This window comes from Narcine bancroftii, chromosome 5 (assembly GCF_036971445.1).
Source record: "Narcine bancroftii isolate sNarBan1 chromosome 5, sNarBan1.hap1, whole genome shotgun sequence".
Taxonomy (NCBI): domain Eukaryota; kingdom Metazoa; phylum Chordata; class Chondrichthyes; order Torpediniformes; family Narcinidae; genus Narcine; species Narcine bancroftii.
In genome coordinates, this window is record NC_091473.1 from 85,896,531 (window position 1) to 85,914,484 (window position 17,954).

Consider the following 17,954-nt stretch of genomic DNA (forward strand, 5'->3'; position numbering starts at 1 on the left):
ATTGTCTGAATGAGCTTTTAGCTCATTCTACTTACTCCTTGAGGAAGGGCTCAAGGCCAAACCATCGACAATATATATTTTTTTTTACTTTAAAATTTTTAATTTAGACATACAGCAGGGTAACAGGCCATTTTGGCCCACGAGTCCATGCCACCCATTTTATACCCCATACACCTACATCCCTGGTACTTTTTTTTGAACGGTGGGGAAAAAAAAATAGGGGCTCCCGGAGAAAACCCATGCAGACACAAGGAGAACATACAAACTCCTTTCAGACAGCATGGGATTCGAACCCAGGTTTGGTCCCAATTGCTGGTGCTGTAAAGGTGTTACGCTAACCATTACACCAACTGTGCCTTCTTTTCTTTAGACACTGAAAGACTGGCTGAGTTCCTCCCAACATTTTGGGATTTTTTTTACCACAATCACAGTATCTGCAGTCTTTCGTGTTTCCCTCATAAATTTCTTCCTTCTCACTTTGAACCTATACTAGACTAATTGATACTTGGATAAAGACTAGCCATTGACTTTATCCATGCCCCTTCATTTTGTCTACAGTATCTCTAAGGTCATTCCTCAGTCTCCTGTGTTGCAGGGAATCAAAACACAATATATTGAGCATCTTAAACCCTCAAGCATTAGTAATATCCTGATGAATGTCTTTTACATCATTTCCAACTTTTTGACATATTTCCTTATTTTTTTAAAGCAAAATATATTAGCTGTATTCATTTCGATATCAAATCTAGAAAAGTGTGAAATAAAAGCAGAGGTTTTATTCTGTTGTCTTGAATTTGTGATCAATCAGTGCTAAGAATAATTATTGTACTGTACTGGTAGTTATTGATATAGTTGAGAATATATTTCAAGAATAATTTCAATATATAGCTTACTGTGGAAATGATGCCCCTAAAAACTTCTCTGGAATAAGATCACAAAGTAAAGCAAAACTGAACATTAAGTACGTTTCCAAATTGAAACTTTTGGCCACCAATTATTGGCTGAATATTTAAACTCTATGTACACTACAAAATCTTAATGTTAATATTGTAAAAATGTTACCAGACTTTTATAGAATAATTCCTTTTAAACTTGGTTCAATAAAATACTTCTTATTATACAGTATATTTTATTAAAATCTTTTTCTACTTAACAGGAAGTCACAAATACAGAATTCTGCCGTTACATTCGCAAATTCCAAGGGAAGAACAGCGTAGGGTGTTTGATCCTGTACCACAAGGTGTCAGAAAGGTTTGATAGTAAATTATAATTTACATCCGATTGTGAATTTAAAATAGAAAATACATTTAATCTACCGTTAATTAATCAATATTAGATTTGGACTACAATTGTTAATTTGGGGGAAAGAACCTTGAATCATGGTGGGGGGGAATAGAGGAGAGGAAGGATAGGTGATGAGGTGGGGGAAGGGGGAAAAGCAGAAGCCTACTCATTACACACAAACACTATTTCTGTTTTGTGATGAGCCAGGGCAAATTGTATTGGCAAAAATCTACATTACAGGTGAAGCTTTATTTGTATACTTGAAAAAATATTAAGCAATGTGGAATTTTATTTAATAATGAAGTACATGAACAATCATCTCTGTTTTAATTCTTTACCACTAGGTCATTTTGGCCACAAACATTGCAGAAACCAGTATTACCATAAATGATGTGGTTTATGTCATTGATTCATGCAAGTAAGTGATTTATGAAATACATTGCTTTTTAAGCCATGTGCTGACCATGTTAATTTCTACAGGTGAACCATTGATAACATCCTATCTGGGTGCATCACTGTATGATTTAGGAACTGTTTCACCCAAGACTGCAAGAACTGGAGGTTGTGAATGTGGCTCAGTGCATCACATAAATCCACTTCCTTCCATCAATACCTTTTACTGCTTTGGAAAATCATATAACATTCTAAAAACCTCATCTCAACCTGACCATACCCTCTTCATCCCACTCTGGTCAGGATGAGTCACAAGAATGAGATGATGCTCTACTGGATTCAATGACTTTCTTTCCTGCTGTTAGCGATGTCCAGTATGAACCCCAACATTTTAAAATTATATTGCCTTTGCTTCATACCCACTGATCTTTCTTTGTACTTCTGTTTGAACTGTGTCTTGCTTGTTGACTTTGTCTGAGATGTCTCCTGGTCTGCTCCCAAAACCTCCATCACTGCATTTTTGATGCATGTGTGGTTTCAGCCTAAAACATCGACTCTCCATTTCTTTCTACATAAGCTGCCTCTTCATCCAGTTTCTTGTTCCAAATTCCAGCTTCTTGTGTCTTCGATTTGCTACTCCTTCCAACCATTATTGTCATGTTGAATGAATTAGGATGAGAATAAAGAGCATGCTGTACTGTCACTTGAAGACTTTGTGCTGGAGCTTGGGTCTGTAATGTTAATCTTTAGAAATCCCTTGAGGATGGCTTGCTTTCACTCTGATTTTGTGATTTCTGAGATGAGGAAAGAAATAGAGAATGGTCTTCAGCTTTGTGGTTAGCACTGTCTTTGAGAATCCTAACATTCCATTATCTGAACTTTTTTCTGGAGGGGTAGTTGAGTGTGAATGATTTATTTTTGTGAGATAGCTATTGCACACTGGCTACCAAGTGGGTTTCATAGAGTAAGGCCTTGATGCAGTGGCAAAGAAGTCTAAGATGTGAATTCAGCATGGCAAGTAATGCACACAGATAAGGTTGGGTAGATCCACAAGTGCCATGTGCAGCTTAATATCTTGCAGACAAATACACGGACAACACGTGGGCCCAGTCACCCTTGCCTCCTTCCACACCTCTTATTCCGTCAACGACTTCCAATCCGAGCATATACCTGTCTTCATTCTTGGTCCACAGTTGTGAGCAAACAACCCACACAACTGCACTATGTTCTCAACCCCTGACCTGCATTTGAACCTCCCACATCAGGCCTATATTAACCCCTATTCCCACTGCATTCTGTACAAGTTATGCCCCTGGGTAAGCTTCCCAATCGCCAGCTCTAGTCACGCATCTGGCCCATGCATTCAAATCCCTGGCTCCGGCCATGCATCAAGTCCATGATCCTGGCTCAGGGAGCACTCCTGATCCATGTTCCTGATGTTTCTGACTCCTGGCTTAGACTTCACTGTGCATCCCATTGCAATAGAAACATTTGAAGTTCAAGAAATCTGACTTCAGAGAGACTTTATTCCAAATTCATGTTTAGGTCTATTGCCTAGTTTATTCGAATGTATTTTTCAGACAGAAAATGAAGTTGTTTACATCTCACAACAACATGACCAACTACGCCACAGTGTGGGCTTCTAAGACCAATCTGGAGCAGCGACGGGGTAGGGCAGGTCGTGTCTGTCCTGGCTTCTGCTTCCACCTTTGTAGCAGAGCACGATTTGAGAGGTATGAATAAAATAATTGTCCTTTTAAAGTCCATCATAAGCAGATACATTTGTATATAATTTGTCTCTCCGTGAAGATCACTGAACTGTCAGTTTCAATAGATTTATAGTCAAGTTATAAATTGGTTGAAATTAGCCACATTTGCAGAATTATAGATCGTTATGAAAGAAGATAGATTTCTGGATGGAGTTGGGTTCTGGTAGTATTTTATTGACAATTTAACTCCATCTACTCAGACTTGAAACCCACATGACTCCAGAGATATTCCGCACACCTCTTCATGAAGTCGCTCTCAGCATCAAACTTCTTCGTCTGGGAGGAATTGGACCATTCTTGGCGAAAGCTATTGAACCTCCCCCACTGGATGCAGTTATTGAGGCAGAACACACTTTGCGAGGTGAGTCCTGTTTTTAAAAAATAAACTGTTGTACATATGTTTTTTAAAAAAAAGATAAACTATAAAGTCCCAAAAGGGTGAAACTAAACCATAACTTATTGATGTTTCATGTAAAAAATTGTGCAACTTTGAATAGGAAATTCAAGAAACAAATTAAGATATAGGCACTCCCGTTGTGGTTTGTGTCATTAGATTCCATTCTATTTTAAATCGTAAGTACAGTACAACTCCGGTTATCTGAAATGGGACCAGGCCTATGTCGGATAAATTTTGTTTTTGGATAACTGGTCATTTTTTAAAAGCCGCCCAGTAGCAACAGCAAATTACTTGTGTCAATGTTTAAACAAAAACTCCTGGAAGTCTAACAATGTGGCATTAAAATAATGTTTTATTCTCACCAAAAAAATGCTGGCCGCAATGCTGTGGCTGATCACTGAGACCTCCCAACATTGCAGCCTAACATGTCCCCACTACTGCTGCTTCCCAGGCTGGTGGAACACTCACTTGTGAGTTGGCAGGCTCCTGTCTCCCTGGTCACCGGAGCTCTCAACGCCTGAGTCCTGACTCTACATCCTCCCCTAGGCCTACCGTGCAAGCAGACCAGGGAGTCCAGTGTGTGTGTGCGGTAGTAAGCTGAGGGAAAGGTTCGGAGTAGGCCTCTGGTGTGCTGAAGAGGGAGCAATGGGAGGGGAGGAAACGCTACTGGGTCCGAGGTACTGCTCCTGGCCAGGAGGCTGCTCTCTTCGATGACACCGGGGACAAGGGATTCTTTTGACTGCTTGCAGCTGGGATACAGTGGCGTGCAGTTTGAGTGTTGGAGAGAAAAGTCGATAGGGAAAGGTAAAGAAGAAATGTAGAGAGAGGAGGGAGTTACCTGAAATGAGGACAATCGTCATTAGTTATGCTGTGAATTTTTTTTCAACCCGTGAGGTCAGTTCAGCTCCCAAAAAAATTTCAGATACATGAGGATTTCTGATTTATTTTGGAAATCCTCTTAAATTTGGATAAATTAGGATTTCAGAGAATCAATATTAAGGAGGCACTGAAATGCTATATTAATGATGCATTTGGATTAATCTTAGTGCTTAGTGCTGATTTAAATCTTCATTCAGCCTTTTACCATAATTCATATTTCAAATTTATATATCACTAATTAGAATGAAGATGCAATTAGAAAGATGAAACACCCGTGGTTAACTTAGGAGGACAAGGAAAATATTAAATCAAAAATGAGAGAATGTAAAATGGCTTGATAGACCACAAGATTCGTGATATTTTTTTTTCAACAACCAGCAGTAAAAGACAAAATAGGGAGAAAATGATTGCAAGAGAAAACTGGCAGTCACATCAATATATGCTGCTCTGGGCATGTGAGGAAAAAGAAGGTAGCTTACATAAGTGTGAGATCGCTAGGGAATTAATTACAGGAAAACAGGAAAGGGCATATAATTTAAACCAATGCTTTGTATCAGTCTTCATCATGGAAGATACTGGAAAAGTCCCACAGTTAAACGATGGGTTGGTTTCAATTACAGTGAAAAAACTTGCAACAACCCATGTTCATAGTCAAGGGTGGTTGGGTTAATTGGCCAATAAATTGCCCATAGTGTGCAGATAAATGGTAGAATCTTTGAAATGGGAGGTGGCTGGTTGAGGGCAGAATTAATGCAAAAATAAGTGCTTCATTTTCAGCATTGATTAGATATGCTGAAGGGTCTGCTTTTCTATTGTATCTCCATGAATCTAAATCCTGTCATGCAGTTCAAGATACTGGAAAACGTGGGGCTGCATTATTCCAAGGGTTTGGAAGAATATGGCTAAAAGGATGTGGGATCTAAATTTCAATATACATTTATTTCTGGGAGCATTTCAGTGCATAAGAAAACTGAATATGTTGGCCTTGTTAAAGAAAGAAACTGCATGAAAATTTGCTTAATATCTGCTGGTAAAGTTCTGAAAGAAACTAGCTATTCATTTAAAGAAGCTTAAGGCAATCAAACCATGGCAGGATGTTTTTATGAAAATAAATATATGTTTGATTAATTTACTGGGATTCACTGAGGATGTTGCAAGTAATCAATGGAGAGAAACTTTTAGATGTTTTTGGATTTTTTAAGAAGGCATTTGATCAGGTTCACCATAAAAGGCTGGTGCACAAGACCATATAACCATACCATATAACCATTTATGGAGCGAAAACAGGCCATGTTGGCCTTTCGAGTCCGCATCGGTTCACTGATTTTGTGCACCCTCTTCAGGCATTGGTCCCGGTAGATCTTCATTCGATCTTATTGTATTGAGGGAACAGAGTCAAGATCTTTTCCAGGCCAATGGATGTAAATTTTAGAATACCACAAAGACCAGTTCTTGATCATAACTCAGAGGAAGGTATTTTAAGATTCTTTTATTCTCGTGTAAAAATACAGAAACTAATTTTATGCAAAATTTAAGTCTGCCTGCCATAAGGCAGACAAAGAGTCGACAGTAGTATTACCCACTGCCCCTGACAGTAGGAAAGAAAGAGTAGCAAAAGAGATTTCCTTCAGAGACACTGAGCGTCAATGGATTTGTCTCCACTGCTTCCACAGCCTTTACAACTGCGCAAACGCCTGTTCGATCCATTAGCAACCCGATCTCCAGATCCAAAGCTCCGACATGATCAGGAAGCCTTAGCGCACAAGGCCCACTGGGAGCCCTTTTTTTGCCTTCAGCACCCTCAAGAATCCTGATTCAGTGAGTCCCTTGACAGCTTGCTGCCTGTGTGGGTCCTTCAACTGTTGAGCCCCTCACTGGTGTGCTCCCTGGTCACCTATATAGTGTCCTTTAGCTGCTGACCCCCTTGCTGGTCCACTCCCATGGTCACCGTCCTGTAGGATCATCTTCTCTGCTTCTCCTCAACAAGGGAGTTCTCTTGATGCCCTACACTGGTACCCCTGGAGTCTCCAAACCCTCATGGCTGCCAAGCATAGGCACTGCCATCTTGGGCACAGACTCCACAGTTGCAGGATTTTAAATAAAAACTCCTTTAGCAGGCTGTTCAAAATCTGTACAGAGCTGCCAGCATTAGGATTGGGTGGTTGGAACCCTATTTTTGTTGGTGTTACAAAAAAAAGATTGGGAGGCATTCTACTATGAGGATATTTGGATTCTGTAAAAGAATAAAAAGAGCTGGAAAGCAAAGGTTAAAAACTTGGCAAAGGGATACCATTATTGAAATAGAGAGAGACTGCAAATAAGTGGAGTTCAGAGGGATACAAATGTTATTGTGTATAAAACACAAACAATTAGTGTGTAGATGCAGCAAATGGCATTTTCATTCCAAGTAGTTTGGAGTAAGGGGACCGAGAAGTATTGTTTTTATACAGGGTGTTGGAAAGCTTACATCTGGAACGTGACATATTAGTTTGGTCACAACACCAATTCACTGCAGTAAAAACCCCTGGTATCCGGCACCTATGGCAATTAGTAGATACTGGATTAGTGTATTTTCTGATTGAGATTGTGTTGCTTGATTGGCGAACTAATGGCGGGCATGCCAATTTTTTACCTATTTATTTTCCTCAATTTTAGTTTGTGTGGTTGCTTGAGGCTGCCGATTGCTTGAATTCCGTAAAATGGGTTTTTACTGCACTTTAATTCTTGGGATGAGGGTGGTGTAATGTCACAACAGCTGTTTTCTTTATAGTTTAGAAGAATGAATGTAATCTTAATGAATCAAAAATATCCTGATGGGGCATATCTGATGCTCAATATTAGTTCTTCTTGAAAGAGTAGCTAGCCCCTTTTACACAAAGCTTGAAAGCCGGGTTTTGTCTGTCTTTCGAGTACTGGTGAAAGAATCACAAGGTGGGGGGCATGGCCATGCGAAGGACCAAGGCAGACATGTTGTGGATGAGCTCTCTGTAAAGAGTGTTAAATAGACTGTATTCATCAAAAATGGATAAAGCTAGTACAAAGAAGCCAAGGCAGCCAAGAACAAACGCTGAAGAAGCTCCTATTCATCTGGGAACATTGAGTGAAAGTTCGAAAGGGAGCGATGCAAAAATGGCGATGGGATTGGCAGAACCAGGTAGAACTTGGGAGTCGGGATAAGAATTGAGTATCATCCTGGGAAAAAATGGAAAGTTTGAGTAACTGATTCATAAGTGTTGAAACGGTGATGAGAGATATGACGGAAAAAATTCCCAAAATAAAAGAGACCTTCACGTTTTCAAAGGTTTCGGAGCCCTGATCAGCTCGACAACAGCGGCAGTTATCCTTCATTTTGGAAAGCTCTACTAGAATAAGGCACATTTCTGGAAAAGACAATGTAATGGCTGATGCGCTTTCCCACTCAGTTGCGCTCGAGATATCAGCCATGGACCACAGTATTGACGACGCAGCTCTCACCACTGCCCAAGCACAAGACGGTGAGATGGAGTCATATCGCACCTCAATATCCAACCTACAATGGAAAGATGTGCAAATTGATGTCGACAGCAAGCTGCTCTTTTGCGATGTGTCAACAGGACATTCACGGCCAGTGGTTCCTGCTTCATGGAAATGCCGCATTTTTAATTCTTTCCATGGTCTTTCTCATCCATCCATCAGATCGACTATTCGTCTGATTTCAGACAGATTTGTTTGGCACGGTCTGAAGAAAGACATTAGGCAAATGCCCAGGTCTTGTGTAGCCTGTCAAAATGTCAAAATCCATCGGCATACGAAAGCACCATTACAATCCTTCCCACCGGTAACTCGCTGCTTCAACCATGTCCATGTGGACATTGTGAGACCAATTCCAGTTTCATGAGGGTACTGCTATCTTCATGGTGATTGATAGGTTTAAGAGATGGCCTGAGATACCCATGGCAGATGCTTTTACGGATTCTTGTACACAAGCATTCCTTAATTTCTGGGGGGCTTGCTTTGGCCTACCAGCGCACTCACTTCTGACAAAGGACCTCAATTTGCATCTTCTTTATGGATGGCCTTAGCTTGGCTCTAGGCTTTATCGTACAAGCGCCTATCACCCGCAGTCCAATGGGATGGTTGAAAGATTCCATCATCACCTTAAATTGGATGGTCCCAAATGGGCAGACAAATTACCACATTGGTCAGCATTAAAACAACTTCAAAAGAGGACTTTTACCCTTCATCTGCGGAGCTTTGGCGTGCCTTTGTTGGTCCCAGGGGAATTTGTTCCACACGGATCCAGTAAAGATGAAGATCCCAAAGAGCTGCTGAGCAGACTAAGGGATAACGTAGACCAGTGGTTCTTAACCTTTTTCTTTCCACTCAGATGCCACTTTAAGTATTCCCTATGCCATAGATGCTCTGTGATTAGTAAAGGATTGCTTAAGGTGATATGTCAGTGGAAAGAAAATGTTTGAAAACCAGTTTTTATTTAGCTAATTGACTCATTATGTGCATGGTTTCATAACTCCAAAGGAAATAGGCCAATGTCAATTTTTCTCAAGCAAAATATTCCAGTAAAAATTGGGTCTAGAACAGTGATTCTCAACTTTCCCTTACCACTCACATATCACCTTAAGCAATCCTTTACTAATTACAGCACTGATGGCATAGGGATTACATAAAGTGGTATGTGAGTGGAAAGTAAAAGGTTGAGAACCTCTGCCGTAGGCAAATAATTATCTCCTGTACCACCACCATCACATGGCAAACATGTTTCTTTTGTATCACACGAACTGAAGGACAGTGAATATGTTCATACATAAAGGAACACATGGACAGCCCTTGGAGGTGCCATACGAGGGACCATTCAGGGTGATAAGACAAACAAGGTCAACCTGCATCTTGGAAATTGCCGGACAGACTCTGTCGTTAACTAATGACAGGCTCAAACTTGCCCATGTTAACAAAACTCCCCCTATTCAACAGCCAGCAGTCCAATGGAGGGGTCGACTTCCCAAGAAACTACCAGGTGTTGGTGCTGGTTCTGGGGGGGGGGGGGGGGGGGGGGTGGGGGTGGGGTGGGGGGGGGTGGGGGGGGCCATATAGTGGCGCTATAGAAGACTACAATTCCTGGAAGTCTAACAAACAGGCACAGGATGTCCTGATATAGCGCACATGGTATAGTGTTTTAAAAGAGTATGCGCGTGACTTGAGAAAGCCAGTTCTCTTTATCTGTAACTGTGTGTGTTGTTATTTTGCGATCATTAGCTACTGCTGCATTTTCAGTGGCTACAGAAGACTATTAGGATAGAAAATAAATATGGATAAAAGTGAGATAATGACATTGCAGAATTTTGATTATTAAAAAAATATTAAAAAGTCAATAGATTTAAATGGAAGAAGAATGGAATTAAATATTTAGGAATAATGACAGATAATAATTCACAGAATTTATATAAGCTCAATTATATCCCTCTTCTAGAAAAAATGGAAAAAAATTCACAAAAATGAAAAGATTTGCCAAATACATTAATAGAAAGGGTAAATTGTATAAAAATGATAATGCCTTGACTACAGTATCTTTTTTCAATCATTGCCTATTGTACTAACTAAAGATTTATTTAAATTAGTACATAATTGTATATGACAATGCCTATGGAAATAGCAAAGTACCAATAATTGCACTGGAATAGTTAACATGGGACTATAAACTGGGAGGACTGAAACTTCCGGATTTTAAGAAGCATTATCTATCAGTACAAGCAAGATTTTTATGATCTTTCTTTGAAGAAAATAGTCCCCATTAGAGGATTCAAATGGAGCTGAATTCAGTAAAAGAGGAGACAATGAAGAACTATTTATTAATGGAATTTTAAATCAGTAACAAAAAAAACAGATAATCCCATATCAATACACATGATTAGAATATGGGAAGAAATAAATGAAGGTATTGGAGAAAAAAGCAGGTATATCACTGAGGACACCATTATGTAAAAATATACAACTGCCTCTGAATCTGGGTAACAACATATTGAATTCATTGTGTGACAAAAGAGTAAGATATCTTGATGATTGTTATATGGAAGGATCTCTTATGTCTTTTGAACAATTAAGAAATAAGTATGGAGTAGCTAATAGGACATTCTTTTTGTTTCTCCAATTAAGATCATGCTTAAGGGAATGATGGGGTCCAAACATGGCTCCGCCTGAAATTAATGAGATGGAATAAATGATTTGGCTGGTGAACACACCTAAATTTATATCTAAGATGTAATTTGCTCTCCAAAATGACAGTGCAAAGCCGGATTTACAGATATCAAGAGGGAGATGTGAGTCGAATTTAGGATTCACAATAATGGAAATATACTGGTCTGATTATAAATGCAAGATATGGATTAGTACAATATAATTTTCTGCATCAGCTATACCTCACATCACAGAAATTACATAAATCAAAATTGTAAATATCAGAGATGTGTTTTAGATGTAGAATAGAAATAGGAACGTTTGTACATGCTACATGGTCATGTGTAAGTGATAGACTTTTCTGGCATGATATTACTGAAATACTAACAAGGATAACGGGTGGGCTTGGACTTTATTGAAATAAGTAATAAACTAATTAAATTCCAAATTTCATTTGTTAAAATAGCTTTAGCTGTGGCTAAGAAATGTATTGCAATTACTTGGAAATCTGACTCCTCTACAGGTAGCACAATGGAAAACAGAGATGAACAGTTGTATACCTATGGGGAAAAAAAATCACATACGATCTGACGAATAAATATGATGTATTTATAAAAATATGGCACCCATATTTGGACTATATAGTGGCCAAAATATAAAAAGGTGCTACTTGTACTGATTTATACTGTGAAGGGGGAGGAAGGAAAGGGGTTGTTGTGTTTTGTTTCATAAGAAAAAAAGTTATTTATAACTTAAAAGTTATAAATATAAAAGTTATATTTATATATTTTGAAAATGAAAAATTTGGTTATGTATATTTATGGGGGGAAATTAAAATATTTTTAAAAAAATCTCAAGATGGATTGGGACTGTCTAGAAAGACTTACCCATCTTTGATCCTTGTAGGTAGGTAGTCTCAGCAGTGAAATGTATTTGACTCAGAGCTGGCTTTTCTTGGTTCTGTGAACAAGCAAGATGGCTTCCAGAGACAATTTGTGTATACGGCAATAACACAGCTTTTGAGTGTAAAAGATACTGGTGTTACTTGATGGGGTTAGTTATTTAAAATCTGAGTCCAGGGACACCCATGTGGTCATAAGGAAAAGATGCAAACTTTACACAGACTGCACTCTGTGTCAGAATCACTTTGGAGTGCTAGAGTTGTGCAGTAGAAGATCTACTTGTGCCATTGTGCCACCTAGCTCAAATTATTCCAAGATGATAGGCAAACATTGTATATACATTTCTGGAACAAGTCTTCAATTTTGTGCTTTTGTCAAAAAATGGAACCTTTGGGGTTAAAATCTGGATTTTGCAGAAACAACGATTTGCTAAATCTGTGTGTTCAAATAAGTTGCTGGTTCATTGCCTTAAAAATCTCTTTCCAGCACATAAATTGTTAATCTCAGATAATAGCTTTGATGAGGTTTATTTGTTCATTATTAATTGAATATGTTCTGTCTCTTCATAAAATTTGTTCTCTTTCTCAGAACTTGATGCTTTGGACACTAATGATGAACTGACTCCACTGGGCCGCATCTTGGCTCGACTTCCGATTGAACCCCGTCTAGGCAAAATGATGATTATGGGCTGTATTTTCCAGTAAGTTAAAACCAAGATTACTTGGAAAGGATTATATTTGATAGACCAATGCAACATAGTACTCTTAGCCCCAGAAATCAGAATTTAGAAGACTCTGTGCAGAGTGGGAGAGATTCAAACTAGAGGGTATGGTTTAAGATTGAAGGGGGAAAATTATAAGGGGAACATGAGTGGAAATTTCTTTACGCAAAGGGTGGTGGGGATGTGGAATGAGCTTCCGACAGACGTGGTCGAAGCGGGATCATTGGTTGCATTTAAGGAAAGACTGGATAGTTACATGGATAGGAGAGGACTGGAGGGGTGTGGACCGGGTGCTGGTCAGTGGGACTAGGGTGGGGATTTGTTACGGCATGGACTGGCCTGTTCTGTGCTGTAAGTGGTTATATGGTTATATTTCCAAGTCAACTACTACATTGTCCTCCGTCTATTCCATGTATACATCATCTCGCATGAGGATCTGTGGATCTTGTTCATTGAAACAAAGCAGTTTCTTTGTCTATGGGTTACAGATTTGTTTTGCTTTTATTGCACTTCACATGAGGGATATTCAAACGCTAACCTAAAATCTGAACCTAAGATTTCTGAATGCTCCGACACAATAAATTCTAATTGAATAATTTCTAGGATTTAAACTTGTTTATTCAGCGTGAGGTTTTCGGGAGATCCAACTATAAGAAGTATTCTTAATCCTGACATTTAAATGTCAATTGTATCTTTTCACATGTACTCACTTGCTCATTACACAGTTCTTGCTGTCACAAAGTAGAAGCAGTGAATGATTTTTGAACTTCAGGCACATGTAACGTGACATTAATCTGCACATATCAGTAGAACTGTGGTCATCGGTCTGTAACATGTCCATTGGTTCCATATAAAATTTCTATTCATTGAGATTGTTAGTTCATCTGACAACAAAGCCAAATTAGGCCATTCCGACAATTGAGTCTGGTCTGCCATTTGAATAATCTCTGATGCATTTTCCTCTCAGCCCCATTCTCCTGCCTTCTTCCTCTTGACACCCTTGCTAATTATGATATTAACTTCTGCTTTAAATATATCCAATGACTTGGCCTCCTCAGTCTTCAGTGGCAATAAACCACAGATTCACCACCTTCTACTGAAAAAATTTCTCCTCATTCCTGTTCTGAAGGGCTGTGCCCTCGTCAGACTCTCCCACTACTGGAAGCATCTCTGTCCATACAGATTTGGTCTTTTAATATTTAGTAGAGTTTTTTTGAATATTTTATTTTTGGGGTTTTTTTTCCAAAAATGATATAGTGGCAATGTATTAAACTTTTTCTCACAAACACAGCAAACAAAAACAAACCAGTCCCTCCCTACCTCCTCTCCTTCCGTACATACTGATCCATTCACTGTCTGAGCATACATATGCTATATAGAGTACAGTTGGGGAAATTATAAAATAGTTACTCTTATACCCTTTTTTGATCCTTTTTATCACGATATCTTAGCCTCTATGTGGTCCAGATATAGATACCAGATCTTTACAAAAGTGTCAATATTCAGTTGATTTCAATGTGATGCCTGTCATTCTTCTAAACTCTGTTGAGAATTCTCATCTCATCAATGATTCCCACTGGAGTTTATATCCCTCTCACTGCTGATTACAAACAGGCACTTCGGGAACTGCATGTGGTCAGTAAACAAGAGATGGCCTGTCCTGATGCACTACCAATCATGGTTGGTGACTTTAACCAGGGCTGTCTCAAGAATGCTCCTCCCAACTGCCACCAGCATTTAACCTGCTACCAGAGGTCCCAGCACACTTGATCACTGCTACACCAAGATAAGAAAGGCCTACAGTATTTCCCGAGGCCCCATTTTGGCAAGTCTGATCACCTGGCGGTGCTCCTTCTACCTTCATGCAGACAGAACTTACACAGATCAGGACAGCCAGAAGGTGGTTGTGGAGGCTGAAGAACAGTATGACTGTCTTGTGGTGTATTGGGTCGTTTTCAAGAACTCAACTAATGATCTGAATGAATACACCAGGGCTCTTACAGACTTTATCAAAAAGCTGTTGGCGAGTGTGTCCCCATCAAATTGCTCACTGTTTTCCCCATCCAGAGGCTCTGGATGAACAATGAAATATGGAACCTGATGAAAGCCAGATCACAGCCATTTAAATCCAGAGATCCAGAACACTGCACAAAGAGCAGGTACAACCTAGAAAAAGCCATCTCTAAGGCAAAATGGAGATTCTGGATGAGAATGGAAGCAATGAAGGATAGCCGACAGCTGAGGGGAGGCCTAAGTGACATAACCTGCCACAAAACCAAATCCATTGCAGTGGGAAACAGCGAAACCTCACTCCCAAATGAGCTCAATGCCCTCCACACCCAATTAGGCCACAAGAGCAAGGTAGAACCACTGTGATCTCCCCCCATGTCCCCTGATGATCCTCTCAGTATTCATGCGGGTTACCTTCAGGAAAGTGAATTCAAGGAAAGCATCTGATCTGGACAGAGTACCTGACCGAGTATTGAAAACCTGTGCTGACCAATTTGCTGATGTATTCATTCATATCTTCAGCATCTCACTCTGGCAAGGCATGATACTCATCTGTTTCAAACAAGCCTCAATTGTACTGGTGCCAAAGAAGAGTGTGGTAACCTCCCTAAATGACTACCAACGAGTGACACTGACATCAACAGTGTTGAAGTATTTTGAAAGGCTGGTGTGAAGTACATCAGCTCCTGTCTGAGTGGTGACATGGATCTGTTTCAATTTGCCTTCTACAGCAACAGGTGTATGGCAGACACCATTTTACTTGATGTATACAAAGCTAGGAACACCTGGACAACAAAGATGCATATATCTGGAGGCTCTTTATTTTATTTTTTTTTTAAACTTTATTTAAGATTTTGTAACATGAATAAAATAGAAAGTTACAGTAAAAAGATTAAACATAAGCTAATAAAAATTACAATACTACATCGGCAGACTAAATAAACTAAACCCCCCCCCCCCCCCAAATTAGTACACAACATTAATGACCTAGCTTAAAGTTAGTCTAACCCCACCCCCAAATAAAGAGTGAAATAGTGAAGAGTTAATAAAATGAACAATAATTATATAAAAAAACCCTTACACAAAAAAGATAAAACATAACAAATAAAGATACTAACATCAAAAAAAGAAGAGAAAAAAAATATTTAAAAAAATTATCAATACTAAAATATCACACTTAAAAACATATTTAAATCAAACTTAAATGCATATATTTAGCAAACGGAGTCCACTTCAACCTATAAAAAGACATCCTATCCTGAATTGAAAAAGATATCCTTTCCCTAGTCAAACAGAACTTCATCTCCAATTACCACCTATCTAAAGTTAATATATTTCTATCTTTCCAAGTAAGAGCTATACATTTCTTGGCCACAGCTAAAGCTAAATAGATAAAAGAAATCTGATAATCTTGTAGGCCCAAATCAATTAATGATTGTATATTCCCTAATAAAAATATACCAGGATCTAATACAAGACAAATATTATATAAACTATTAAATATAGATTGAATACCCTTCCAAAACTGTTGCAATCGATCACAAAACCAAACAGTATGCAAAAAAGTATTAGCCGTCTGGTCACAACGAAAACAGCAATCCGACTTACTAAGACCAAACTTTTTTAGTTTCTCTGGTGTTAAATATAACTGATGTATAAAATTGTAATTAATCATCACTAATCTAGCATTAACCAATTTCCTAATACTATTCTGACAAATTTCCATCCAAGCTTCTTGGAGGCTCTTTATTGACTACAGTTCAGCATTCAACACCATCATCCCCTCAGAACTGATCAGCGAACTCTTGCGACCTGGGCCTCAATACCCCACTGTGTAATTGGAACCTGGATTTCCTCACTTCCAGACCCCAGTCAGTGAGGATTGGTAAAGACATCTCCACAGTTTCCATCAGTACCAGAGCAGCACAGGGCTGTGTTTTAGTCCCCTCCCCTGCTCCACTCACTTTATGCCTCCAACCACATGGCTCGGTACGTCATTGACACCATTTGAAAATTTGCTGGAGATTTCACCGTAGTGGCCTGTATATTTTTTTAAAATGGCGATGTGTCAGCATACATGAGGGAAATTGAAAACTTAGCTGAATGTCACACAATGTCACCTAAATCAAGGAATTCATGGTGGAACTTTGGAAGGCAAAATCAGTTGGAGATCAGACATGGAGGGGTGAGCAAATTTAAATTCCTGGGAGTCACTATCTCAGAAGACTTTATCTGGACCCAACACACATTGTGAAGAAAGCACGTCAGCGCCTCTACTTCCTTTTGTGGAGGTTTGGTATAACATCAAAATCTTGACAAACATCTGCAGATGTGTAGTGGAATGTGTGCTAACCGGCTGTATCACCGGCTGTGTCTGGTATGAGGGTACAAATACCTCAGTGGAAAGCCCTTCAGAAGTACATAAAGGCAAAACTCTCCCCATCGTCGAGAAAAAAATCTACTTGGATCGCTGCTGTGGGAGAACAGCACCAATCATCAAGGATTCACACCACCCAATACATGCTGTGTTCTTGCTGCTGCCATCAGGAAAGAAGTATAGGTGCCTCGAGACTCGTTCCATCAGGTTCAGGAACAGTTACTCCCTCTCCACTGTCAGACTCCTAAACAACAAACTAAATCAGAGACTCATTTAAGGACTCTTAATTTGCACATTATTTATTGCCGAATGTTTATTTTTTTTCCATATTGCACAGTCAGTTGTTTTTTGTTGACATTTCTCTCTTTTGTATACGTATCTTTTCTTGCACTACTGATGAATAGAAATTCTACTGGCCTGCAGATAAAAGAATCTCAGGATTATATGTGATGTTGTAGCATCTGCTATGGCAGTGCTACGGAATAAAGAGACGTCCACATGGTGCGAGGGTGATCCAGTAACTGACTATTATTTGAATTGCTCACGCTGTGCACAGTGTGACGTGTGTGCTGGCTTCCGGAAGTGATGTCAGCGCATCGCAGCATCACTCCTTTGCCGGAGGTACACCACCCAGAAGCAGGGAGTTCCCATGGGCAACTCGTGGCATCAACCATGGGCTTCTCCTTGGGAGTGAAGGGGGACCCACGCCATTTTGAGACGAACGACTGGAGTGGCGATTCAGCCAGTCTAACCACGTGGTCACTTGGCCCGCTACAATGTCATGTATGTACTCTGATAATAAATCTGAACTTTTAATTTTTAACCACTCAAGTCAGACTAATTAGCTGATAATTTCCTGTCTTTTATCCCTCTCTTTAAAAAATTGAGATTTACAATTTTACAGTCCTTTGGAGCCATTCCTGACTCTAGTGATTCTTGAAAGATCAATTCATTCACCCTCATTCTCTTCAGCTACCTCTTTTAGAACCCTGGGTTGTAGTCCGTGTGGTCCACATGACATTCACCTTCTGGTGCTACATCTCGCCAAGCACCT

General features: G+C 39.4%; 1 protein-coding gene across 4 annotated transcripts in view; it reads left to right on the forward strand.

Moving 5' to 3' along the window:
- dhx9 (DEAH (Asp-Glu-Ala-His) box helicase 9) overlaps window positions 1–17,954 on the forward strand; it is a 134,513-nt gene that overhangs the window by 90,224 nt on the left and 26,335 nt on the right. For all 4 annotated transcript variants that reach the window (XM_069938191.1, XM_069938193.1, XM_069938192.1 and 1 more), the window contains 5 exons: window positions 1,157–1,251; window positions 1,629–1,702; window positions 3,258–3,410; window positions 3,647–3,807; window positions 12,381–12,492. In XM_069938191.1, the coding sequence (XP_069794292.1) occupies window positions 1,157–1,251; window positions 1,629–1,702; window positions 3,258–3,410; window positions 3,647–3,807; window positions 12,381–12,492 (595 nt within the window). The remainder of the gene's footprint in view (window positions 1–1,156; window positions 1,252–1,628; window positions 1,703–3,257; window positions 3,411–3,646; window positions 3,808–12,380; window positions 12,493–17,954) is intronic.